We start from the raw sequence: 26,363 nt of genomic DNA on the forward strand, positions 1-26,363 counted from the left end.
AGAGATTCTTGCCCTAGGACTGTTTGTATTTTACACAGTGGTCACAGTGACTTATGTAAGTATTTTTATTGTGAACTAATTCACACTAGCTAACTTTGTAGAGGACAATTATATACTAGGGTAAAATTTATCTCCTCTAAATTTTGCTGTGGGAAATTAGGTCTGTAGTCTAAGCTGGTAATCTGCATTTGCCCCAATGAATGATGATATTATTGTATGGTAATATCCTTCTATAACCTCTTCTTAGACCAGACATTTAAATTTGCTATGACTAAGGTTAGGTGAGATGGATTGTACTCTGGAAAACTTGACGTACAGTCTGCCAAATGTATCCCAATAAAATTATTATAACTTCTACTAACAAAAAAGGAAAAATTAAAAGATTTATGGAGATTTAAACATTTTGCTTATATATAAAGTACCACTTTTATCTGCTTATTTAAGGATCTTCAGGTACTGGAAAATATTAAATGATAAACAATAGAAGAATAAGAACACAATTTAATCCTACAACATTGTGTTTTGTACTCTAGCATTTAAGCTATCTATAAATTTGTTGTGATTTAAGTCATCAGGCAGCTATGCACCACAAAGTCAAGTCATTTATTCACTCCCCCTGCAGTGGTGTGGGGGAGAGAATTGGAGGAAAAAAAAGTAAAACTTGTGAGTTGAGATAAGGGCAGTTTAATAGGAAAGAAAAGGAGAGGGAAAAAAAAAAATGTGAAGCATAACACAGTTATTTACCACCAGCTGACTGATGCCCAGCCACTAACCACTCCCCAGGCAAGGGCAGCCCTCACTGCCGAGTCCCCCCAGTTTTATTGTTCAACATGACACCATATGGTATGGAATATCCCTTTGGTTGGTTTGGGTCAACTGTCCTGGCTGTGTCCCATCCCAGCTTCTTGTGCACCCCCAGCCTCCTCACTGGCAAGGCTACACAAGAAGCAGTAAAGTCCTTGACTTAGTATAAGTACTGTTCAGCAACAATTAAAACATAGGTGTGTTATCAACATTATTTCCATCATAAATCCAAAACACAGCACCATACCATCTAGTGTGAAGAAAATTAACTCTATCCCAGCTGAACCAGTACACATTTATACTAAATGTGGTTGAGAATTAATTTCTGTAGAGATTTTGGTCAGAATTCCTTAAAGCTGTGTTTTTAGATATTTTATGAATCTGTGCTGTAAGTAATTAATGCACAGACTATATAAGCAACTTATCTACATCTTGTAATAAACACATAAACTTCTAACATGAATCCTTAAAAATCTGATAATTTGTATATTTAGAACTTATAAGAAAATTTTACAGAAAAGTATATGAAACAGAAAAAACTTCACAAAAAAGATTCATATTGTGTTTTGCAAAAGCATTTGTTTATTTGTATTATCTTCTGTGATTTTGCCCTGTTTAATCAAAATGTTTTGGCTGTGTATTGTATTTATTTGGAATCCACAAATACTGGAAAAAATCAACTGTATGGCACTATAACCATCAGACATTGTGGTGTTTTGGGAAAGAAGTATGCAATGTTTTCAGTGTATTAAAATGTGAAATTGATTGTTAGATCTTCAATCTCAATAAACATTTTTTTTTTCTCCATCAGGAAGTATGGGCATGTTGGCATGAATTATTGTCATATTTGGATGCAGAAAATAAATGGTTGAATGAGATGGAATTGAAACTCAAGGCAACTGAAAATATCCAGGGAGGTGCAGAAGAGATTTCTGAGTCCCTAGATGTAAGTGGTGTCTTTAATAATGCAAATCACATGTACTCCTAAATTGTAAGTCACATTATATTCAAAACAAACTACAAACTACACTATTACACAAGCAAAATACGGAATATTTGGAAAGCCCTGTGTTGTCACTTGATTCAACAAATCAGGTTTTGAATTTAGATCCACCCAAGTGAAATGAAGTAATTGAACATGTTACACCTGATGTCATACACAATTTTTGGTGATAATAATATCTATGTTTTAAAAAACAGCCTCTCTTAAGTCAGTTTAAAATATCAAAGGCTAGGGAGAGCAAACTTTCATCCTAGAGCTGCAGTTCTGTGTATTATTACTTTTTTTTTTTCCTGTGGAACCTTTCAAATTTTTAGAAATTCGGTTAATATTCTAAGTGAATCAAAATACAAAATATTACATTTGTGTTTTCTTTTTGCTGTAGAACTTCATCCATCATGGTACTCAAGCAAATTTTTTATACTTAAGTACACAAAAACTGCCACTGAACTCATTGGAAATATTCCACATGCTTAAAATGAAGCACTCAATTTATTATTACTATGTTTTCTGATTATAGTAATAGGTAATACAGGATATTTTTTTTCAACACAGAGGATATTGACATTTTTGTCCTTTCTATCTACTTTAATTGCGCATGAAAAGTGAAGTTCCTTACTTACATTTTTAAGTGGAATTATGATTGTTCTGTAGAGTTTTATTATCAGAAAGGATATCAATCTAATTTTTGACTTTGTTTCAGTCTTTGGAACGTTTAATGAGACATCCAGAAGACAATCGCAATCAGATTCGGGAGTTGGCTCAGACTTTAACTGATGGTGGAATCTTGGATGAACTGATCAATGAAAAACTTGAGAAGTTCAATACTCGATGGGAAGAACTGCAGCAGGAAGTATATTTAATAATTGACCTTCTCTCTCATTAAAAAGTCTAGCACTATTAAAAAAAAAAAAGTCAGTGTAGTTCCTAAGCAATGCAAAAATATTGACTTATTTTAGAAGTGGACCAATTGTATAAGTGTGGTGGGTTAATTCCAAAGCACTACATGGCTGTTTGCTCACTCCTCTGGTGCTGTGGAGGAGACAACCAGAAAAGGCAAGGGAAACTTGTGGGTTAAAATAAAGGCAATTTAGTAAGTAATGAAAAAAAAAAAAAAAAAAAAAAAGGAAGAAGAAAAACAAGTGATGAACAGTAGTTTGGGAAAAAATTCCCCCAGTTCTATTGCTGACCAATGACACTATACGGTATGGAATACCTCTTTGGTCAATTCAGGCCAGTTTACAAAGGAGTAAAGTGGCAAAAATGATGATAAACTCTAAATAAATGCAGAACAACCTTACAGGATGGAGTACCTAGGCAGTTAAATTGCAAGAAGTGTTCACCAGATATACATGAAAAGTGATATTAATGGAGGACAATGAGTCCTGACTTCATATATGAAATTACAACTTATGAGTTAATTGTTATTGCTCAGAAGGAATATTTTGTGGTTATGAAAATAAATGTCAGGAAGAAGTCATCTCAGTACATGGTAAGAATGAGAAAGGAACTAGGAAAGAAATCAGAGACCCTCATTATAACTGGAACCAGAACACATTCAAAGATGAGCTACAAAGGCAACCAAAAGTAACTTAGGTTCAATGGCATAAGTGATGTACATGGAAAAATTTTGGAAAGGAGCAAACGATAATTATTCCTACAACAAGGATAACTTTTTTTTTTCTTCTTCTTTCATGATGCATGAAATGTACTTGTTGAGAACAATGACATTAATAACACAGCAGTATGTATCAAGGAAGGGGCCTCAGCTGTTCTGAGCTTAAACTTGAAGGACAGGGAGGTAAAGAGTTTAGTTCCCTTTACTACTACTAACTGCAGGCTTTCATGTTGTTCCATATTTTTCTGGACAGTATCCTAAGAAAAAAAAATAACTTTCTGTATACTTCCTCTTTTTTTTTGATACCAAACTTCTGTTTAAATCATAGAATCATAGAATCATTGAGTTGGAAGGGACCTTGAAGATCATCTAAGTATCTGCCATGGGGCTGATACTTTCCTTCGAATTCTGCTTCTTAGTGTCTGTTTTTTTTCCTGACTTGGAGGAGAAAACTGGGAATATACAGAGGACTTCTGGTGTGTGGAAACAGGACTTTCACATAGTCTTGCTGAGTGATGGATGAATAGTATCCAGTCTTCACAATAATAAGCATTAAATTTAAAAAAAAAAATCGTGTTAGCTGTAGGGGTTAAATTTGAAAAGTACAGTATGTATTGTGAATATGTACTGACCAGTCTTCTGGAGACAATTTTGATGAGTATATAGGAAAAATATATTAGAAATGTATTCACTGCTTTCCAGTTTAAATAAGGACAGAAAAGTGGGAGGGGGAGAAAGCCTCCTCCTTCTTGGAAAGCTAATCTGATGTTCAGCTGTCAAATACTAATGGTGAGATCTGTATATGTATATCAGAGAGTAAAGAAACTATTTCAGTCACAAGTGACTCAATCACACTGCTTCTTTACCATATGAATACCTCTTTTCTGCAACAAAATGTTTTATTAATTTTTGCAGTGAAGTCTTGCATGCTTTGTTTCATACATTTCTGACACTGAATTTTCTGTGCCATTTGTGTAGCCCTGTTGAAATACACTCTCCTTGCATAAGAATACATTGCGGGAATATAACAACACTATGCAGCTTGTGTTCAAGGTCGCTTCTAGTTCAGACCAGCTAGTAAGCTATTCTAATGTTAAATATCCTAGGTTATTTATTTTATTTAAAGAATTACACATATAATTACGAAGACAATAAGCTCATTTGCACAGAAGCTGGTAGGTGAAATTTTTATTCACTATTAATAGAGCAACCAAACCAAACCTTTGGCAGTGAATTGTGCTGCATCACTACTGAGATACTCCTTTTTAAAGGCAGATCAAGGTGTTATGTTTGTATGCCTTATCTTCTTCTTTAGTTAACAAAGAGAGTATGTTTAGTTTACTCTTGAACACCTGGGACTGGTCGATAAGCAACATACACCCTATCTACTTTTCAAGGACTGATTCACTTACAAATATATATATATTGGATCTACGAAACACTATTGCCTGAAGAAATTCAAACTAATATTGCAAGTGGCTGTAACGTTAAAAACAATTTAGATCCTGCCCAACAAACTCCAGAAATATCAGATAGGTATTCTTGAGACTATGCTTGCAAAAACCTGTATAAAATGTTTCCTGTATGGGGTTTACACTGTATTCATTTTTTATTCTTGGGGATTGTTTCTTAAATTCTTTTAGGACTCCTTCCAAGATTACACTTATATCAAATATCACACATTCATGATTTGTTGCAATTTTCTTATTTTCTTCTCCTCTTAAGAGGAGAAAAAAATCTTCATGACCCATATCCATATGATTATTATGAAGATGGCTTCTTCTACAAGGCGCAGAGAGCACTTAGTGGTAATCTAAAGAGAGAAAGAAATCCTCATCAGTATAATTTGCACTTTTGGACTACATCTAATCAAAGATGAATATCACTTTGGGGTTGAAGGGTCAAATATTTGTAGTGAGATATTTTAAAAACACACTGTGAAATATTGCTAGAGTTTGCAGGGAGTTTTTTCTAGCTTGAATGGTATAAAAAAAAAATTTTCCTGTGCCCAAAATGAATAGCTAGATTTTTTATGTTCTAATATGTTTTTTTTGTGTTCTAATATGTTTAGCCACTAATCCACTCTGATTCTAAACTAAAAGTGGAGATTAATGTATTAACAATTTCATGAAAAAAGTACAGAGATGTTGTAATGTATCTCAATCACAAAAAAATCCATAAACTGTAGAGCCTTTGGTTTAAAAAAAAAAAAAACTCCATGAATACTTTTTCTCTTTTCCTTCCTAACAGAAGGTTTTTTTTTTCATTTGTTTGTATTTTCCGTGACAGCTGTCAACATTTCACTGGCTCAGAAATAAGTAAACAGTTGGTTATTTTCCTGAGATTTCCCATTTAGCAATTAACTGTCACACACTTCCCCTTGGAGACTAAGTCTCCAGCTTTATTGACTATGATCTAATAGCAGAACTAGAGCTTCCTGTTATGTCTTCAGACCCATTTATAAAGTGTGGTGTTAAACTGTCTTATTTCCTCTTCAGACTAAAAGAAAGCCAATGTTCTTTCACTGAAACAAAAAAATAATAGCTCAACATAATAAATTTAAATTTTGCATATACATGTATATATGTAAATAGTTTAAACTTTTATATAGCTTTTTAAAAATATGCGTATATAGATATGCATGTGCAAACACTTAAAGTTTTAAGGACAAATATGAAACTCAGGTTCACAGGTGTGTAGTATGTATGCCCCTTTTAGAAAAGCCCTGTGATACTTTCCTCCATCAGTACCTTTTCTACTGACAGAAAAAGAATAAAACTCCTCCATAATGTTGCATCCTTCTTGATTGAATTGATAAGTATTCTGCAATGCCAGTGACAATGCCAGGGACCTACTCAGTGAACAGGATTGAGTTTTTGAGTCACTTGATACACACTGGAGAAATATCTTACATTGTGTAACACCTCTTTGACTGTATTGTACTTTTTATAAGATTATTGTGAAGACTCCTTGGTTTCATTTACAGTGTAAATTAATCAGGGTCACGGCCCAGGCTTGTTTCTCCATACAATGTAAGCATTGGTTCATTCTGTGTGAGTGTCACATGGCTCTCTGAGATGGTGAGTGAGCACAGTTTAGGTGAGGGTGCAGAACAGCTCTAGTCAATACAGCAAATGTATTGAGTGAGGACATTTAGCCAGTTTAGTAGTCATGTTAATTGCCTGCAAAGCTGAAGGACAGGCCCTCAACTATTTTAGCCTCCGTGTCAGGCTGCTTATCAATATTTTGAATATGGAATCATAAAATCATAGAATAACAGAATATCTGAGTTGGAAAGGACCCATAAGGATCATTGAGTCCAACTCCTGGGTCCCCAAAGGACCACCCCATATATGTATATATATATATATATATATATATCAGACTGTGTGTCTGAGAGTGTTGTCCAAACGCTTCTTGAAGTCTGACAGGCTCAGTTCTGTGACCACTGCCCTGGGGAGTCTGTTCCAGTGCCCAACCACTCTCAAGTAGCAAACCTTAATACTGTGCTGGGGAGTAACTCTGTTCCACTGGTTTATTTGGTGGGGTAGTAACACCTTAGTGGCTCAGGTGCTTCCATTAACACTGACAGCATGTGTCCAACACGTAAAGCTGCTCAGTTCCACAGAAGGCTCCTGGATCTGGCAGTGATACAAGATTATCTGATCAGATGTTTTAAAATAGCACGAAGCAGCTTACAAACACAAATATAGTAAATACTGGTTGGATCCCTATTCTTTAACTAATGCCAACAGCTAGCACGAATGCTCACAAGAAGTATTCTTCATTTGTTAAATATGAAGCTCTATAAGAATTGAGGCTCCATGAAGAAGGTACAGATATATCAAGAATTCTCACTGAACTGCTGAGAGATATTTTTGTTCAAAGCAAGAGTTCTGTAATACCTATGAAATCAGATTGAAGAATAGCTGTCTCACCAATGAGGAAAAGTGTGATTTGACTTGAAAAATGGCCGGACACGTAGCAAGTTATATGAGTACTTTCTTCCTCTCTCCTCTTTTCATTCATGTCAAAGAGAGTTAGTCATTTTATTCCATGGTCAGCAATATGACTGTAGAGAGAAAAACTGTGTTAGATTTGAGATTGCTGATAGTTGTTATGTGCTTTGCATAAAGCAGAAATTCTGCTAGGTTTAAGGTAAAAGATGAGAGAGCAGGTGAATGAAATGATGGAAAAAGTACCAGGTTGTTTATTATGTATTAATTACCACATTAAACTGTTACAAATAATAATTAAAGCTAACCAATTTATGTCAAGAGCTTAATACAGATGTTTTTTAAGGACAGATTGGAAGAATAATTTATTGTTCTGACTTGGTAAACCACAAAGGCAACTTCTATGAAAGGAAAGGACCCTTAAAAAAAAAAAAAAAGTATATATATATAAATGGTGATGATAGGTAATTCACTGGGGTACTGATGGTGGCATAGAAGAGTCAACTTCCTAGACCGAAAAAGGCTGGTTAGAATGGTAATAGATTGGGAAAGCTCTCAGTCAAGACAAGGATCCATCTCTATTTTCAGAATAGGAATTGCCTGTGTTCCAGAAAACTATTTATGCTTCATGTATGAGAGCTCCTTCTCAAGAGAGCTTTTATCTCTCTCTCACTGAAGTGGATTGTCTCAGATAGGATTGTACCCTATTCTCAGTAAACAAAATCTCTTGAACTGTATAATAAGATCAGGAGGACTGCTACACCTCAGAATGAAAGACTGAACTATCAGGATGGTTTTATTATACAGCTTTGCCTACTTCCATTCGCTATAGAAATCCTCAGTGCAGGGTCTTGCATTTTTTATAGCTTGCCTATGCAGTCTAGGATGTTTTTTTGGTTGTTGTTTGCTTCTTAGTAAAAAGAACTGAATGAGTGGCAAAAAGATGCGCAATTTATCATATAAAAAGGTGGACGAGCACAAGTGATGAGTACTATTTTTTATTTTTAGCCTGCATTTTGGCAGGAAAAAAAGTGGAAAAAATGCATTATGCACATCATTATTGTTACTGATAATATCGTACTGATAATGTTGTCATTGTTTTTAGGCTGTAAGAAGACAAAAGAGTCTTGAACAGAGTATTCAATCTGCTCAGGAGACTGACAAAACCCTCCGCTTAATCCAAGAGTCTCTTGCTGTTATAGACAAACAGCTAACAGCCTACATTGCAGACAGAGTTGATGCAGCACAAGTGCCTCAGGAAGCACAGGTAAGTTATATACAGGTTGAAATGATGTGCTTACCAGTTTTCTCAGTCAGCCACAGAGTATTTGGTTGTCCCTCAGCCTCATGCTACTAAGGGGGATTTGCAACACGATCAGTTTGAAAGTGCAAGTAAATTTTAGGTTGGATTACTTTGAGACAGTCAACCTAATTCTCTAGTAAATTCATATTTTCCTTCTGCTTTTTCTTGTATTCCTGTCCAGAAGATGTAAAGAACTATAAATGTTGTAGAAGACTATGCAGTAACTTCAAAATGACATAGATAAATAATGTGACTCTTTAAAATCCAGTTCCCATCCCAGAATGAAGGAGCTCATCCTCTTCAATACTCTTAGATGGCTCTTTTACAAAGTTGATTGCATGGCCTTGAGATTCTCAATAAATTACTGAAGCATGGACAACATTGATAATTATTTCATAATGTGCGCATAAATGTGCATATATTTCAATTTTTACAGCACATGTAAGCTGATCAGAATCAGCTTTTCTTATTCCCTAGGAATGGTTTATTGAACCTTTGAAATAAAGTTGTACATCGAATTCTCATTTTTACTTTTTCTTTGTTTGCTCTAACACATCTGCTTTACAGCAGCATTAAAATGGTAAGAATACAAGTTTAAATAAAATCAAGTATCTCCGGTATAAAAAACAAACAAACAAACAAAAAACTATCAGAGTACAACATTATATACAGCAACTTTTCTGTACTTTTCACTTAAATTTAGGAAGACAGGTTACAAAAAAAAAAAAAACTACAGGAAAATTGAAAACAGGTGCTTCATAATGATTTTCAGATGAGACATTCTTTCTAGCATGCCTGTAGAGCTTAAAATCATTTTCAAATATGGGTGTCTTGTAAGGAGTAGCTTAGACAATCTTACTTACATTCTGAGCTGAACATATGTAGCCCTGAAAATCATCTTTTATCTCTCTTTAATATATAAAAGTTTCCATGTCTTTTGAATTAAAAGGTAGATAGACTTACCTCGCAAACGCTTTTCTTGTGTATGTATGTTTGTAAGCACATACGGGTATTTTTGTGTGTGTAAAGAAGTGTCATTTAGAAAACAGGATTGTATTTGCACTCCGTTTTATTTGAAAATGATTCTGATTTACTTGCTCCTAACTTACATAAATGTAAAAATGGGATTAGACAACTTTCTCAGTTTGAATCCTAAGTTGTTAGTTAACAATTGAGCTTCTGAAATTATTTTATTCTTTCCTTTAAATGTAAATAATGTAAATGTTTTTTACATGAAACAGGATACAAATCAGCATTTGTTAAAGATGTATTCATTTAATTTCTCATCTTGTAATTACATAACTCTGCTACATAAGATAAATTTGATATGAAAATATGCTTTTCTTTTTGGTGTATTTGGACCCTATAAATTTTAACATTTTTCAGTGTTCCAAATATCCCATGGATGCATCTGGTTCATGTGCATCCTCAAATGCAAGTCTGGCAATGATCACAGACTGTGTCAAAGGAATTAATTCCGAACTTCAACAACTGAAGCAGCATAAAACTCAACCAACCTTAATTAGCACACTTCTTCATGGGAGAATTTCAGTTCATTGCTTTTGCAGAACTTGTTTTTATTCTTGAGATTTTGTTGTCTGATGTTGAATTCACAGGATTATATTATATCCACGTTAGGGAAAAAAAAAAAAGCATAGAGGCTGCTGTTTTTTTCCCTTTCATGTTTTTATTTTAAGTTACAAGTGGAACCTAATGGAAAAAACGTAATTAACAAGTGAACAAATTCAGCGCAAATAATCAAGATCTTTGAAGTTCAGTTGCGAAGTTCTTTAAAATCCTTAGGGGAAAAGGGAATATACAATCAAGTTTAGGCAGGTAAATATACTGAAACATTCCATAAATGAATGGCTGTCCTAAGCAGTGGCAGAGTAGGCAGATTTCCTAATTTCCTAAGTCTCTGCTGGCACAGCTCTGTTGTGGAATTGAAAACAGCACATTCATATAGGGCATCCTGCAGTACTGTCTGCACAGCTGGACAGGGAATCTTTGAGTCAGTGATGATGGTTTCTGGGCAGAGGTCAGTTTATCCGTGCTGAGAGATTTAACAGACTGTTCAGCAATATGTGTTGCATTTCTTCAAACATAAATAAATAAATCTGGAAGAACTGATGATCAGAAAACTGTTGAGGGCTAGGGAGCTTTGTGTGTCTCCATGTTTGCTTCAAAAATTCAAAACAGTTTAGAGCTTAGATAGGAGGAATAATCTTTGGTTCAGCTAATCAGAAACAAATCTGAGAAAATGAAATTATATTTAGCTCTTTTTAATTGAAATGATCAATTTAGTTTATTCAGAAAGTTGACATAAAGAAAAAGGAGTCCTCAAAGTTAAGTATGTGATATTCAGCTTCTTTCTATCATTTTCGGAATGTAAATTCCATGTGCTTCTTACTCCACCATGTGGCTCTGAGAATTTAATGCTATACAGGCACTGCTACCCAACAGTTTCTACTTACTGGTTAACTCTAAGAACAAGTAAAGATTCACACAAAACAATTTACAAAAAAACATGTAGATAAATCATTTCAGATTCCTCAAGGTTTAATTAATAATAATAATAAAAGCTAGAGTAAGGTTAAGCCTAAAACAATATTTCAGATTTGTTTGTATGGTTGATCTCATTATCCCAACTGAGGTCTTTTTAACTCCTTTAAAATGCTAAGAAAATACAAGGAATGAAGTCATCGTCACAGGAATGTTCCATTTGCTGACTTCTTTTCAAGTATTCAGTAACTGACAGGAAAAAAAATAGATAGATCTGTACTGAAAATATTAAATTTATGTGACAAAGTATTTTCAAGATAATTATTTGTAGCTTTGTTATTATTAAATAACTCCTGGTGCAGAGAGAGAATCCCCAGTTTGTACCGCTGTTTAGTCTGGAAGATATTCTTTTTTTATATTATGGGATAGAAAATACACTTCTTTCACTTCTCACCTGAATGAATAACTTGTCTGTTGTTCTCCCTGCAGACATACCTAAAATTCATTCTGGAGAGTAAAAGAAAAAGTACCATACTTTGTCTTTTCAACAAGCTCCTTGAATCCAGTTCAGTAGTGATAAGCACTACACGCCTTACTATTTTCTAAGTAATGATAGTTACTAATCCATTATTAAAATATCATTGTGGTATGTTCAAACGAAAGTTAATATGATACTATAATGGCAGAGTTGCTCAGTTATGTGGTGTATTACTTGACAAGAATAATGCCATGCATCATTGTCTTCAGACTAACATTTTGAGACAAAGACTACATGGTTATCTACCTCATAAAATGTCTAATGTAGAAGGTATTTGTATCTACTTTTCCTGTGCTGGAAATTTTGAGAATTATTTTTTCAGCTGTACGTAGAAGGTCAAAAAGGAGCTAGTTAATATGCATTTTTTAGTAAGTTCTTTTGAGAACTTACTAATTTGCTGATCTTGCCAGCATAGTCAATATTGACTTGCAAGTCCTCCCTGCATTATCAATTTCTGGCAACTAGTATGAAATATCTAACAATGAGGTCAGGCAACGTAAAATAAAGACATTTTGGAGGATAGCATGCAGTATAATACTTGATCCTTAATCCATTCCCGAAATAACGGAGCCGACAGAGTTTCCTTCTTTTGTAAGGAGCAGACAAAACAGACAAGAGGTTTCCTGCAGTTCTGGGGTAGAAGGTAATATCTGTGCCATGAGAAAGCAGTTTCCCCAGTGTTTTAATATTTTACTGAATGTCTTTCAAACTTTTTTGCAACTTGCTGATACTAGATCAACTGAACTTTAAGCTGTTTTCATAGTGTAGTCTTTTCAACACTACTCATATGAAAATCTGTTTGCATATTAGACCCCACCTAATCTTTGCAGCCATTGTTCTACAATATTGATTCAAGATATACTCTTACATTTTTGTATTTTTATCCTTTGATTATAAATAAATTGCTTGCTTTTTAACTAAATACCAGAGATGTGTGTATTTTGTGGTTTATGTCTTTGTTGTTGCTTTTGTTTTTGTATTTTTTTGTTTTTTTCCAGATTACTTTCCATTGTTATAATTTTGCTGATTATTCCTGACTGACATTTCTTTGTTTTTGTATATATCATGACTGATTTTCTAATTATGGTAGCAGGTAGCAGGAAATGATATATAATCAAGCTTTCTGTTGCAAGTGTTATTACAGAGTTTGCTTTTATGCCCTACTAGCTTTTTTCCAAATGCTGTTCTAGATGCATAAGATTGCACTTAGATTTGTACCACATTCTCTCAGTTTTAAAATGAGACAAACAATTATGTTGGTTCTTCTGTCTTTCCTTTTTCTGATTGAAGATAGGAAGGGTTTTCAACTAGCTATAGTGCCAATTTCTGCTTTTTTTTTTTGTCAATATATCAATACTCTGCATTTCACTGTTCATCTTTCTAAAATTAAGACTAGTAATGCAAGGAAAAAAAGTATTCCATGCCCTGGAGACTGAAATCTTTTTGTTCTAAAAGCGGTCTTTATGGCAATAGGCACAATCTGTTCATTTGGTCATATATATATATATATATATATGTAAAACTAATTATATTTACATATATATACACACACACATACATATGTATGTTTTGTGAAATCATAAACTGTCTGAAAAAAAATGCCAGTCAAAGATAGAAAATGAGCATCCTTAACCTGTAGGACATGATAATTTAATTACAGTGTTATTTATATATACATATACTACATTGTGTTGTGATGTTCTAGAAATGAAGGCAGTTCACGCTGCAAAGATTTTAGTCTTTACTAAAAGACAAAACAGACAGGAACCACTGAGGAAAACAGAGGTGGGAATAATAGAAATGAAAATAAATAAGTGTTTTCATGTGGACATTTGGAAGAAATACATGTAATAAATTCACGAGTCAAAGCGAGTGAAAAAAAGTCAAAACAATCATGTTAGAATTGGATGAACAGGGGCATCATAGGCAGGTGTTATGAATTGTCTTGTAGTCAGGACTGATTTAATCTTTCTGTTGAGACTGCAAATAGCAGTGGCGAATACAGAAAATCTTTACATGCTATAACCCTTACTCATTTTCTTTCAAGCTTTCCTGTAATGTCTTTTTCCTCCCTAATTTCATATTTTGGTGTCAGAGTAGGTTATGCTTCATCTCTCACCTGCAGAGCAATTAAAAAAAAAAAAAAAGATCAATTTTCATGCAGTGTCCCACAATACCTAGTTTCATAAACACTACTACTTACCTGTACTGTGCTGTTCTGACCTATTCAGATAAGAATCATTCAATTATATGCTTTTCCGGAGTCACTGTGAGGTTGAATAAAGTAAACTGGAAAATACACCAAAGTTAATTGATGAGGTGCAGAAGAAAAACATTTGAAATATTGGATGTGATGTAGTGTATTTTAGTAGCGTTTAGACTTCTTCCTTGTATATATAGTTCTGACTTCCAAGACATCAAGAAATGATTTGGCTTCAAGAGCATCACCAAGAGCAAGTCCACCAAGAGCAAGCACCACCAAAAATTTGGTCCATTTGCTACTCAAACACATCCGAGAATCCTGTTACAATTCTAATATACCTCAAGGGCAATATTTTAAACTTAGACAAGGAGAAAATAAATATTACAAAATAAACTATTAAATAAACCTTTTTGCCATGTATTGCATTGTCCTTTCAATTGACCTTCCATGCTTTCTCAAATCAAATATCATATTTTTTTTAAATTCTGTAGTTTGCTCTAAATATTACTGTCCATTCAGTGAATCACCATGACAAGTAGATATTAAAATACTTGCTATGTACATACAGGATACTTTGATCAGACTTCGCTCAACTCACCTGCTGATGTTGTGAAAATGATAAACAAAATACAAAAATAGTGAAGCAAATCACTTTTCTATTTGTGTTTTTCTTTTCTATGATTAATTCTTGCTTTTCTTCCCAATGAAAATAGTTGCTTTCCTTCAGAAGAAAGAAATATTTATTTTTTGCATGCAGTTTAATCACAATTCTCTTAGCAATATTATATAATTATTGTCATGTCAGAGAGCTATATGCTTGGGAAGGAGAAGAAGGTTTCATTATGATCAGAAGAAACTAGACTGAATAATTTACGGGACAGTGAACAAGTAATTCTTTGAATAATTTCCTCTAGTGATCCAGTATGCATCATACTACTTTTAATAAACTTCAAAGTCAACTATTCCAAATAATATTAACAAGATTAACATTTTCTTGAAACACTTCTGATTATAGTCTTTGTTCTTCAATAGAAAATACAATCTGAATTAACAAGCCATGAGATTAGTTTGGAAGAAATGAAGAAACGAAACCAGGGCAAAGGTGCTGCCAAAAGAGTTTTATCTCAAATCGATGTGGCGCAGGTATGCAAATTTTATTTCCTCCATTTTTTCTTCAGTCATGCAAACAAACAGCCTTAGTAATACTGTTACTATAGTGTGAAATATTCTTAAGCTATATCTTATGTTTTAGCTGTTGCTTTCTAATAAGGAAATTAGAAAGAATAAAGTATACAATTCTGCCCATTTTTCTATTACAACCTGAATAACTAGTTGGCAACGGTTTTAGAATAGACATAGCTGGCATAACCAACTTGTACGGATGCTGATTAAAGGTTGTTTTGAACGTCCTGCAGTTGCTGCAGGGGCTTTTTGATATACCCTTTGAGGTAAATGAAAACATTTAGAGTTAAAGATACTGTTTTTGAAAGATTGGCAGAACTGCATTTAAAATTGTGATGAACCAGATTTTAAATATGTCTTTGTCCTATATTTCATATATCTTCATTTACAGTTCACAGTGTAAGTGGGAGTGGTGGAAGAAAAATAACAAAGTCTAAGCTGAGCAGTGCATTGCAGTCACAGATTTAAAGTGTTAACTAATGCAGTATTTCACCTAGCTTAATAGATGTAGAGAGCTCTGTCTGAAGGAGATTTAATTAACATTTAAGAAAAATACACATTTTTACTGATTAATCCGTGATGGGTTCTTAACTGTTTTGTTTCTTTCATTTCTGGCCAAAGTTCTCCAGACTGCAAAACAAACTGTTGTTACCATTATTATTAGTAATGCCATGGTTCATGGGGAAAGATGAAGAGTTTGGTTATGATATTCACAGTAAACAAGACCATATTTTTCTTCATCTCTGTCAAATGTTTCTAGGTATCTTAGCTTCAGTTTTATTTTTTATTATGAATAAAATGAATGCCCTTTTAAAAGTTATTTAATTCAAAATGAAAAAGTTACTTTCAATGTTTCATCTACAGGACTAGCTTTCTTTTTTTGAGAATACTTGTGTTTCCTTATGTTCCTGTCTTCCTTCACACCAACTCACCTCCTGATGGTCTCCATGGCAGCTACCATGTTGCCAGTATTTCAAAAGTGAAGTGTAGGCATCAGATGACTTTGTATCTAAATGTTTGTAAATTCAACAGCATGCAAAGGAGCACTACCCTTTTTGCATGTATTTTGTTTTTCTTAATCTGTCTTTGTGCAGATATATATTTTTATTTTTTTTTCCTTCTAAAGGCTTCTCTAGATGACCAGATACATCAGTTTGAGTTTTGACAAATTGGTGGGATCATTTTGAAAATCTGTTTCACTTACACTAGCTAACATATGAACAAACACTAGCAAATTTACATGGATGTTGATCACACTTGGTGCATGCATAATGGAAGTATGCCCCAAGAGGCTGAAAGCTAGAACCTCAGATCCAAATACTTATATTTGATTTTAGGCCAGTGAGCTCCCTTGAATTCTTTCCCAGATTTCATAATATCTATCTTTACTTATTTTTTTCCTGAAGAGCATACTCACTTTTAAATAAATAACAAAAGCATTTTTCTTTTTCGTTAAGCAATGCTTATTTGTCTTAAATATTCATTATAATATTAGTTCAACTGTCTAGGCAGAAAATAAACAATTATGAAAAGAAGTAGCTGCAGTGAAATTCTGAAACTGCAGTCAAACTCTGAAACAGCTGTTCAGTGACCAAATTCATTCGGACTTTTGGAGTATCGTAGGTTGAGAATTCTTATTTTCGAGGTTAAGTGGAAAAGGTAGAATTAGCAAAATAATAAATTATTTCTGCCATCGTGATTTAATACCTAGTTAGTCCGTCCTACCAGGCTAGAATTGTTACGCAGAAGAGGAATCTTGTCTGAGGATGTGCTATTTTTGAAAATTTGATACCAATACCTTTGTGGAAAGAAATCACACAGCAGACAAATGACATTCTTGTTTCTTTATGACTTTCATCTGTCTTTTAAGGTAAGCATGGTGTGTCATAGTAAAAACAAACAAAAAACCACTATATCAGAAGTGATATTTTAACATTATTGAAGATAGTAAAATATAAACGAATGGAAAATCTCCAAAAATATTTAATTACATGTAGTTTCAGTTTTGAATAAAATACAAATCTTGTGCTTCTAGCTAAGTTATTTTTCTCAAAAGAAGCAATGAATGATACTGAGTTAGTTGTGGTCTTTCCTTTTCTCCCCTCAGTTGTTTCTGTGCTCTTCCTTTATACAGGCCAGCCAAGATTACCTGACTATAAAGTTTGAGCACTGCCATCAGTTCAGCTGTTGGTATGAAATAAACTTGGCTAACTACATTTTATACGCATTTAAAGAATTCTCATGTTACTTCTGACCAAAGATCTGTTTAGTACAATACCATGTCATCAGCAGTAGCCAGAAGTCAGTGATAAGTAACAAGAACATTTAGTGATACTTCCTCACTGATTTGCAGCTGACAGTCTTCTGGGTCAGAGGTATTTAAAAACACATATCTAATGGCTTTATGAATTTTTGTAAACTGCTAGAATCCACAAGTTCATTGAACACAATTTAACTGAATGCTACACATTGAAGTCTTCCTTTTGTTCATCTTGTATTTCCTGTAAGAAGTTTAATTTGGTGTCACCTTCTTCATGGATTTTGAGAAACAGATGTCATTTGCTATTCAACTTTTTGCATGCTGCTAATTTTACTCACCCTTAGTTGTCTCTTTTCCAGACTGACTAGTATGTTTAGATAATACTCAGACCTTGAGATATATAGCTTTGATTGCCCCGTCATTCTTCTTTACACATTTTCTATTTTTACAGTTTGTTTTTAAGATGAGGGGATCAAAACTGCACAGTGTTTGAGCACTAATGTAGCCTTATACAGTGACTTTTATACAGTGACGTGTATTTTCTCTTTTGTTCCTTATGTTCCAAATAACCAATTTGTTTATTTGGCTGCTTTTAAGTGTTGGCCTGATATTTTCTTAACTGTGAGAGATATGTAAGTATATGATGTAACTATTATATGTATCTCTTATAACTCCAGTGAGAGTTCTGTTAGATAATTTAAATCCCACTTGTATATAAAGCTTAGTTTGTTAGTGGTTTTTTTTTTTTGTTGTTGTTTGTTTTTTTTTGTTTTTTTGTTTTTTTTTTTTTTTAGTTTGTTTTTATGATGTTCATTACTTAATTTTGGCAGGATTAAACACTATTTCTCTGTTTTTCTCCTATAGACCTGCAGTACTCTGCAATCTTTCAGTGACTCCTCATAGATGACTTTCATTTTCTCTACCATTAGTATCACCATTCTCTCTCTTTTCTATGTCATTTTTAACGTATTGACCAACACAAATTGTAACAGATGATAGGCCATTGCAAGCTTCCCCCATGACTTGATCTTCATCAAGTTGAAGTATCACAAGAAGAAGAAAAACTAATTATGAATTTAGTGTAGGCAAACACACTGAAGAAAAAAGCGATATCATTTATTCCAATTATGTTTCCTATTCCTATGCATTTGTTTACTTATTTATCCATGGAACTACTTCCTTCCTTACCCCATTGGATCTCAACTTCATTAAGAGAGTTTAACAAGGAATGTTGTCAGAAAGAAATGTTAGAAATCTAAGTCCTTCCAGTACCTAAAAGGGGGCCTATAAGAAAGCTGGAGAGGGACTCTTTGTCAGGGAGTGTAGTGATAGGACAAGGGGTAACAGTTTTAAGCTAAAAGAGTGTAGGTTTAGATTAGATATTTGGGAAACATTATTTACTCAGAGGGTGCTGAGGCACTGGAACAGGTTTCTCAGATAAGTTATGGATGTCCCATCCCTGAAAGTCTTCCAGGTCAGGTTGGATGGGGCTTTGGGCAACCTGGTTTGGTGGAATGTGTCCCTGGCCCATCACAGTGGGGTTGGAACTAGGTGATCTTTAAGGTCACTTTCAACTGAAACCATTCTGTGATTCTATGATTAAGGTTTCTGTGGTACCTAGCATTGTTTTCTACTCATATTAGAATATGATTTCTGGCTCTTTCATAGAATTCTAATAAACGTGGTAAGCATGATTTCTTGTTTCAAAAAAAATAAAAAAAATAAAAATTAAATAATGCCATATGTTTTTATGTATAGTCCAATTCTGTTCCTTATTATAGTTCTTCTGAAGTTTGTATAGTACAGAAAACAGTGTATTGATATAAAGTGTCCAAGATTTGAAGAAAAAATATCAAAACTGAGTTTGCAAATGCTGAGTTCCTATTTAATTAGTTATCCATTTCTTAGTGATGTTCTATTTTTCAAACAGTAGAAAAACTTACCCTACTAGTAGTTTGCTCTATACTTCTAAAGAGAAATGAGTTCTTATTCCTGTAGATAATTAAAATGCCCTTTATTTGCTTTATTTCTAATTACTTTCCCTCCCCCTAAGGTAGGGATCATGTGAATAAGCAATATAATTAATTGGCAAAGATAACAAATTGTGAAAATTGTGAAATTAGGAGCCATGCTTTTCATATTTTTTTTTTTTTTTGCCTTCAGATCAGTTTCTTCTTCCTCTAAGTTATGGTGGTGTTCTTTTTTCTTTTTTCTTTTTTTTTTAATTGAAATATAAATCAATTTTATAGATTAAGTTTTTGAGTTAGACCTACTTACAGCCCAGCAATTTTATTTGAGTTTGTTTAAGGGAATAAAATATTCACTCCTAATACCAAGAAGCAGCAACATGGTAGAGAGCTGATGACCATCCACTCTAGAACTCTTTGTAGTATGTTCAAGCCTCTAAACCTCCATTTTCTTCCCATCCCCAACATTATGCATACTGGATAATATGAAAACTTTCCCTTTCTTCAGTCCATTACACAGGCTCTTTTGTCCCTGTCTCTACTGCTTCCAGTGCCCTGGATGATCTTTTTCTTCCCATACAGACCAAGATTCTCTGCTGCTGGTATTTTACCAAAAAAAGATTTCAAATGTTTAAATGAGGAACTGTGCTGATTGATAATGCTTTCTAAGCATGCTGAAATGGATCTAAGGCTTGTCTTCAATGTTGATTTCATTTGACATTTAATATTCATCCCTGTTTACTTTTCAGAAAAAGCTGCAGGATGTCTCTGTGAAGTTTCGCTTGTTTCAAAAGCCAGCCAATTTTGAACAACGTCTACAAGAATGTAAAAGAATTTTAGATGAAGTGAAACTGCAGGTGCCCAAGTTGGAGTTGAACAGTGTTGAGCAGGAAGTAGTACAATCACAGTTGGATCATTGCATGGTGAATATATAAAAATACATATAAAAATACTCTCTTTCCTGTCTGTTCAGTCCTTAGAATGTATAGTATTTTCAGCTATGATTTTAATATGCCTGTGAGAGGAATTAGAAAATCTGAGAAAGATTTAAGAGGAAAGTTATGCGATGAAAGTGTTTGGAACCTTTTTAGTTAACCCTTGATTGGGGGGGGGGGGTATGGTTAGGAGGGAGAGAGAGAAGACAGAGAGAAGGGATTTATCCTCCTTGTCCAATTTCCCTTGTTTGTAAATGAGGTTAGAAGAACATTTATATGTTTAAAACTGTTCGATTTCAGAGCTTGCCAAGCTAAAATAGCATGGTGATATTTCTCTAGCAGTCTTAAAGTAAATTACTTTTCCTTTTTATATGGTGTTGTCTTCTTCCATCATGACAAAGAAACGTAGGAAACTTAATGAAAAATCTTGAAAATATGAATCTATATGGAGAAAGCTAAAGATGACAGAATGTTATCTGGAATTCAGGATGAGAAACAAAGTATCAGTTAATCACAAAATTTAAAAAAATAAAATACTCTAATTTCAGTGTACTTTCAAACAATGGGCATGGACTTTCAGAATTTATTCAGTCACGGGGTATTTTCGAGCTGACTGAATGAGTAGTACCTTGCCTCAGGAAAAAACGTGACCTCTGTATACAGGTTCCAATCTCAGCTATGCCCTGATTATATGCCCCAACCAAAGAAATTTAGGGCTATATACTCCAGGGTGCATTTATAGTTAAATTATAGCAGGGTATTCTGGAAGAACGCCTGGTTGTATGCAAGCAACCCAGAGGGAGTGTAGGAGTGAGCGGGCTGTGGGCCTCTCCTCCTCCTTGCAGAGGGTATGGCAGTATCTTGTTCCTGCTCCAGGAGGAGGATTGGACTAGATGATCTTTCAGGGTCCCTTCCAATCCCTAACATTCTGTGATTCTGTGACTTCCACTGTATGAGAATATAAGTCAAGAATTCTTTCTAATCCTCCCTTCCCATCTTGCATATGAGTTTATTTTCATGGATGGGATCTATTTTCCACTGTGTGCTAACGTCATGGAACGCTGTAATATATGGGGTTGCGATGCATGCAATGCCTGGTTTTCTAGCCAGGAAACTCAAAACATAAAGCAAAACCATTGCAGCTTTCATGAGATGTCATGCTGTGACTTTTTTATGGTACAAAAGAGACCTGAATATGTCCTAAAGAATACGAGGAAAAACCTGTATGCATCACTTTAATACCCTTGTAATCCTGTACCCCCTTATTGTTGACAAGAAGTAGAGATAAAGATGAACACAGTTTTGATAACAGTAAAATGGAGATTTTAACAGCAAATATCAGGGCAATCAGATGCTTGTCTTCAGCTGTTTTTGTTTTAGTTTTTGTTTTGTTTGTTTTCTGGCACTTTGGCATGCCTGAAGACAGTTTTTTTTCCCTTAACTTCTTTCAGACCTAAATGTAAGAATTAAAAAATAAGTGTGGAACAAGTTGATTCTATTATTTTACTTTTTTTTTTTTAATGTAGTTACCCTTAAATTCATATTTTTATCAGAATTACGTGGTAATTAGAATCCCTGTGCTTAGTTTCACTCAGTAGCTAGCTTTTGTAGCCCCATAGCTATCATGTTGTAGGAATATGTTTTTAGATCATTATTCTCTACAAGGAATCTCATGATATTTGTTTTAAAAATCTACTCATATTATCCGATCAGATGTGACCAGTGTCTATCACACAACAGCTTCCTAATTTGTTGGCATGTTTTCAGTGATGAAGAGTGTATCTTTTATATGGGGTACCTAGAGAGTAGTTGGTCTATATACATACTGCCTTTAAGTAAATGAAATAATAATCATGTTGAGAGTCATCTTGGTAATTCAGATTATGGAGAAAATGTGCTTGGAAAAAATGTCTTTACTGTCCAGGTATACTAGACACAGATTTTGCGTTGTGAGAGATACCACTGATAAAAGAGAAACTCAAAAAATTACATCTGAAAAAAAAAGCATAGTGTAATTTATTCTGCAGTTCTGTCAAAGTGTACAGGACAGTGTATTTATTTTGCAGCACATGATAGCAAAATGCCAGAACACAGAATTAAGCTAGGCATCTGTGGTGGTATCACATGGATGGGCAGCCAAGCTCCACCACAACCGTTCTCTCACTCTCCCTCCTCAAAGGAAGAGAGTGAGAAAATATGATGAAAAAGGGCTCAAGGGTTGAGATAAGGACAGGGAGATCACTCAAGAGTTATTGTTACAGGTAAAACAGACTCAGCATAGGGAGATTAATAAAATCTATTACCTATTACCAGCAAGGTAGAGCAGTGAGAAACTAAAAGCAAACCAAAAACACCTTCTCCCCATCCACCTCCTCCCCTCGAGCAGCACAGGGGAACGGGGAATGGTGGCTGGGGTCAGTCCCTGACTCTTCGTCTCCGCCGCTCCCTCACGGTCACTCTGCCCCTGCTCCACATGGGGTCCCTCCCACGGGATGCCGTCCTTCCCGAACTGAGCCTGCGGGGGCTGCCCACAGGCAGCAGCTCTTCCAGCACTGCTCCCACACGGCTCCGTACCACGGGGTCCATCCATCCCCCAGGAGCAAACTGCTCCAGCACGGGTCCCCCAGGGTGGGCGGCAGCTCCCCCCAGACCCCCTGCTCCTGCGTGGGCTCCTCTCCACGGGCTGCAGCTCCGGCCCGGGGCCTGCTCCTGCGGGGGCTCTCCATGGGCCGCAGCCTCCTCCAGGCCACATCCACCTGCTCCACGTGGGCTCCTCCACGGGCTGCAGCGTGGAGATCTGCTCCGTGTGGGACCCATGGGCTGCAGGGGGACAGCCTGCTCCACCAGGGGCCTCTCCAAAGGCCGCAGGAGAACTTTTGGGGAACTTTTCCTCTGTGCCTGGAGCACCTCCTGCCCTCCTGCTGCACTCACTTGGGGGGCTGCAGGGCTGCTTCTCACTCAGCTCTGGCCACCAGCGGGTTGCTTTTAGAGCTAACTGGAGCTGTCTCTTGTCTAACAGGGGACAGCTTTTGGGTCCTGCTCACAGAAGTCACCCTTGAAGCCCCCCTGCTACCTAGGCTTTGCCATGTAAATGGAACATCTCAAAAATAGTTTCCTAGAAGGTTTATGTTTCCCGTTCTTTATATACCTCTGTGATAATATATATTCTGCATTTCTGTGGAGTCTCTTCCCACTGCTAAGTTGAGTGGAATTTCCTTTTTAGACCAAAATTTAATCTTAGATTAAATAGAATAATAAATTCAACTTCTGTTCTATTTACGTGAATGTTAATTTGGGCATTTATGTGGCTGGTAAATTGCTTGAGATACCAAGTCATGTTTAGCTGATGATACTTTCTTCCTGTAGATTTTTTAATTATTTAAGTTTGCTAACAGAATTACACTTGATAAATGTAGGGAAAAACCTCTACCCTACCAGTCTCTTGATTTAGTAATACAAAAAACTGTTAGATTTTTAAGTGACTTTACTTGCTATTTATATAATTTAAATACATTCAACGAGCTGTACAAGTTGACAGAAAATGTTTGTTGTTGTTTTAAATACTGCATTATCTAAATCAGTTTGAAAATTACCTTTGTCATATAACAATGACTGATGGCATGTATTTTCTATAACATTTCTACTCTTACATTTGCTGACGTGTCTGAAAATGATGGTAATGATAGGCTGTTCTGAATCTATTCATTTGATTTCTGATTTAGAAAAAGTGATATTTTTTTCTCAAACTTTTAATTACACTTTATTTTTTTATTTATTTAATTACATACACACTCAGGGTGAGTTTTTCTTTACCTTTACGTCACATGCCTGGTATCTGATGAGCACTCTCAACTCCCCAGTTTTCAAAGGGGAGTGGAAGGTGCTCGAAGTCATGCATGATGGTGTTTTTAGGCAGCAAACAATACAGAGAATTCTAGTGCATCTTTCTAATAGCTTTATCTTTTCTGTGATCATTTTGTCTTTCTTCTTTTAATGGGGGTGTTTCTCTTTCATATTTCTATTTGAATAGAAATTATATAAAAGCCTGAGTGAGGTGAAGTCTGAAGTGGAAACAGTGATAAAAACTGGGAGGCAGATTGTTCAAAAGCAGCAAACAGAGAACCCAAAAGAACTGGATGAAAGGCTTACAGCTTTGAAGTTGCAATATAATGAATTGGGTGCAAAGGTAAGCTGTGTATTTGGTAATACAAAATTACGCTCTCTTTTTAACTGGCAAACTGAAGAATAATCTTGGTATGGTAAGTTAATGAGGCAAAGGCAGTCATCAGAATGGCTATTCAGTTGTGCTGAGAAAAAAGAAAACTTCTAGAAAAATACAAAATTGCTTCATTAAAGTTTAAAATTCTACTTCCCAAGTCTTTTTACTTTTTTTTTTTCTTCTAGTAGTTTGTTGGTTTGGGTGGAGGAGGGCAGAGGTAGGTGTTGTTTCCTTTTAATGCCTCAAACAGTCACTAGTTTCAAAACACTTCAGGTCAGAAAAATACTTTTTGTGAATTGATAACTTTTTTCCTTCCTTCCTTCCTTCCTTCCTTCCTTCCTCCCTCCCTCCCTCCCTCCCTCCCTCCCTCCCTCCCTCCCTCCCTTCTTTTTTCCCAATGAGCTACTTGATAAAAGAGAATTCTAATTTTCATTTTCTTCTGCCTCTGGTTGTACATATCTTTAAGTATTTTGCTTCTATTTGCTGTTTTCCAGAAATTGACCATAAGTTCTTGCTATTGCAACTTTCCACAGGAGGCATTTGTGTACCACTCTGCTTTGCTTCATCTGCACTCCTGACTTTAACTACAACTATGCTCAGTTCTTGTCATAACTATTCCCTGGTTTAAATCTCATGGAAAACCCTGACTTAGCTGTTTGCTATATCCTAATATATAAATCACATAGAATATTTTTATGAGTATATGGAATAACTGTCCCATTGTTTAACATATCAGATATCAGATATGAGCAAGCTTTCTTTTTTAGAAATTAGTCATTTGTCATCCTCTGTTCCATAGGGATCATTACATTTCTTCATGTTGAGCAACAGTGATCATCCTTTGAGCTCTGTCATGAGAACTGTATTGCCTTGGAATATAATTGTTTAGGAAACTTGTTTTTTTAAAAAATTCTGACATTTGTACAGTGCTCAGTTTGACCACTTAGTGTGTATTAGCGTATAATTAGGAGGAGTACATGAATACATTACCAATATTCTCTTACTTCAGCTTCACCTGCAGAAAACTAAAAAACAAACAAATGAAAAAACAACGACAAATAGTTCCCAAATTGTGGCAGTTTTTTACCTTATGCCAATGATAAATTAGTTATATGTAACTAACCTCATAGAACCAATCTCTATTTATTTCCCAAGCATTGTCTTTCATTGTGTAAAATTTTTATTTCTACGTCATCTATTTCTGTATCAACTCACATATAGTAAGATGCTGCTATGCTTTCTAACAGGATAATGTTTTTGTTCACTCAAATTTTCCCTAAAAGTCACCTAAACAGACAATAGGAAAGTCAGACTACTAACCAGTATCAACAAGACTATGACTAAAAATTATAAAAATTGCATCATTTCCTAAAGGCTTTTTATTCTGGGTCTGCGTTATCTATGGAATGTGTTGTCTGCTACTGAAGTGCAATCCCCTACAAGGATTGTTGAGCTCTGAAGAGGAGCTGTGGCGTTGTCCTAAAGAAAACTTCATGCAAATAATTTAATTAACAGCTGTCCTTAGTCTGTTTTCCTCCTCTTGCCCTCATTATTAGAACTATCCAGAGAACTTATAAAAACTGTAAGATTAGAGTAAATTTGGTGCAGCAAGTGCCTGTGTGAAGACTGAAATTCAGATATGGTTGTCTGTTTATTGTTAAAATTTATACACTTCTAATGAAAAAAAAATATATATATATATTAATTTTGGGAAACTATAAATGATTAATGAGTCAGTATGTGTTTTAAGCACATGATGATTATTGAGCCCCACTGACTACAATAGCATAAAACAAGTTTGGGAACCTGAATTAAAACAGTTCTCTGTCTTACTAGAAAATAAAGGTATTAAAAGACATCAAGCTTTTGAGCGTAA

The 26,363-nt window shown here is 34.9% G+C and overlaps 1 protein-coding gene across 23 annotated transcripts in view; it reads left to right on the forward strand.

The window, feature by feature from the left end:
- The window catches only part of DMD (dystrophin), a 1,241,121-nt gene that overhangs the window by 538,738 nt on the left and 676,020 nt on the right, over positions 1 to 26,363 (forward strand). For all 23 annotated transcript variants that reach the window (XM_080576230.1, XM_080576221.1, XM_080576232.1 and 20 more), the window contains 6 exons: positions 1,616 to 1,750; positions 2,508 to 2,657; positions 8,484 to 8,645; positions 14,957 to 15,067; positions 20,083 to 20,256; positions 24,299 to 24,454. In XM_080576230.1, the coding sequence (XP_080432356.1) occupies positions 1,616 to 1,750; positions 2,508 to 2,657; positions 8,484 to 8,645; positions 14,957 to 15,067; positions 20,083 to 20,256; positions 24,299 to 24,454 (888 nt within the window). The remainder of the gene's footprint in view (positions 1 to 1,615; positions 1,751 to 2,507; positions 2,658 to 8,483; positions 8,646 to 14,956; positions 15,068 to 20,082; positions 20,257 to 24,298; positions 24,455 to 26,363) is intronic.

This window comes from Anser brachyrhynchus (genome assembly GCF_964034855.1).
Source record: "Anser brachyrhynchus genome assembly, chromosome: 1".
Taxonomy (NCBI): Eukaryota; Metazoa; Chordata; class Aves; order Anseriformes; family Anatidae; genus Anser; species Anser brachyrhynchus.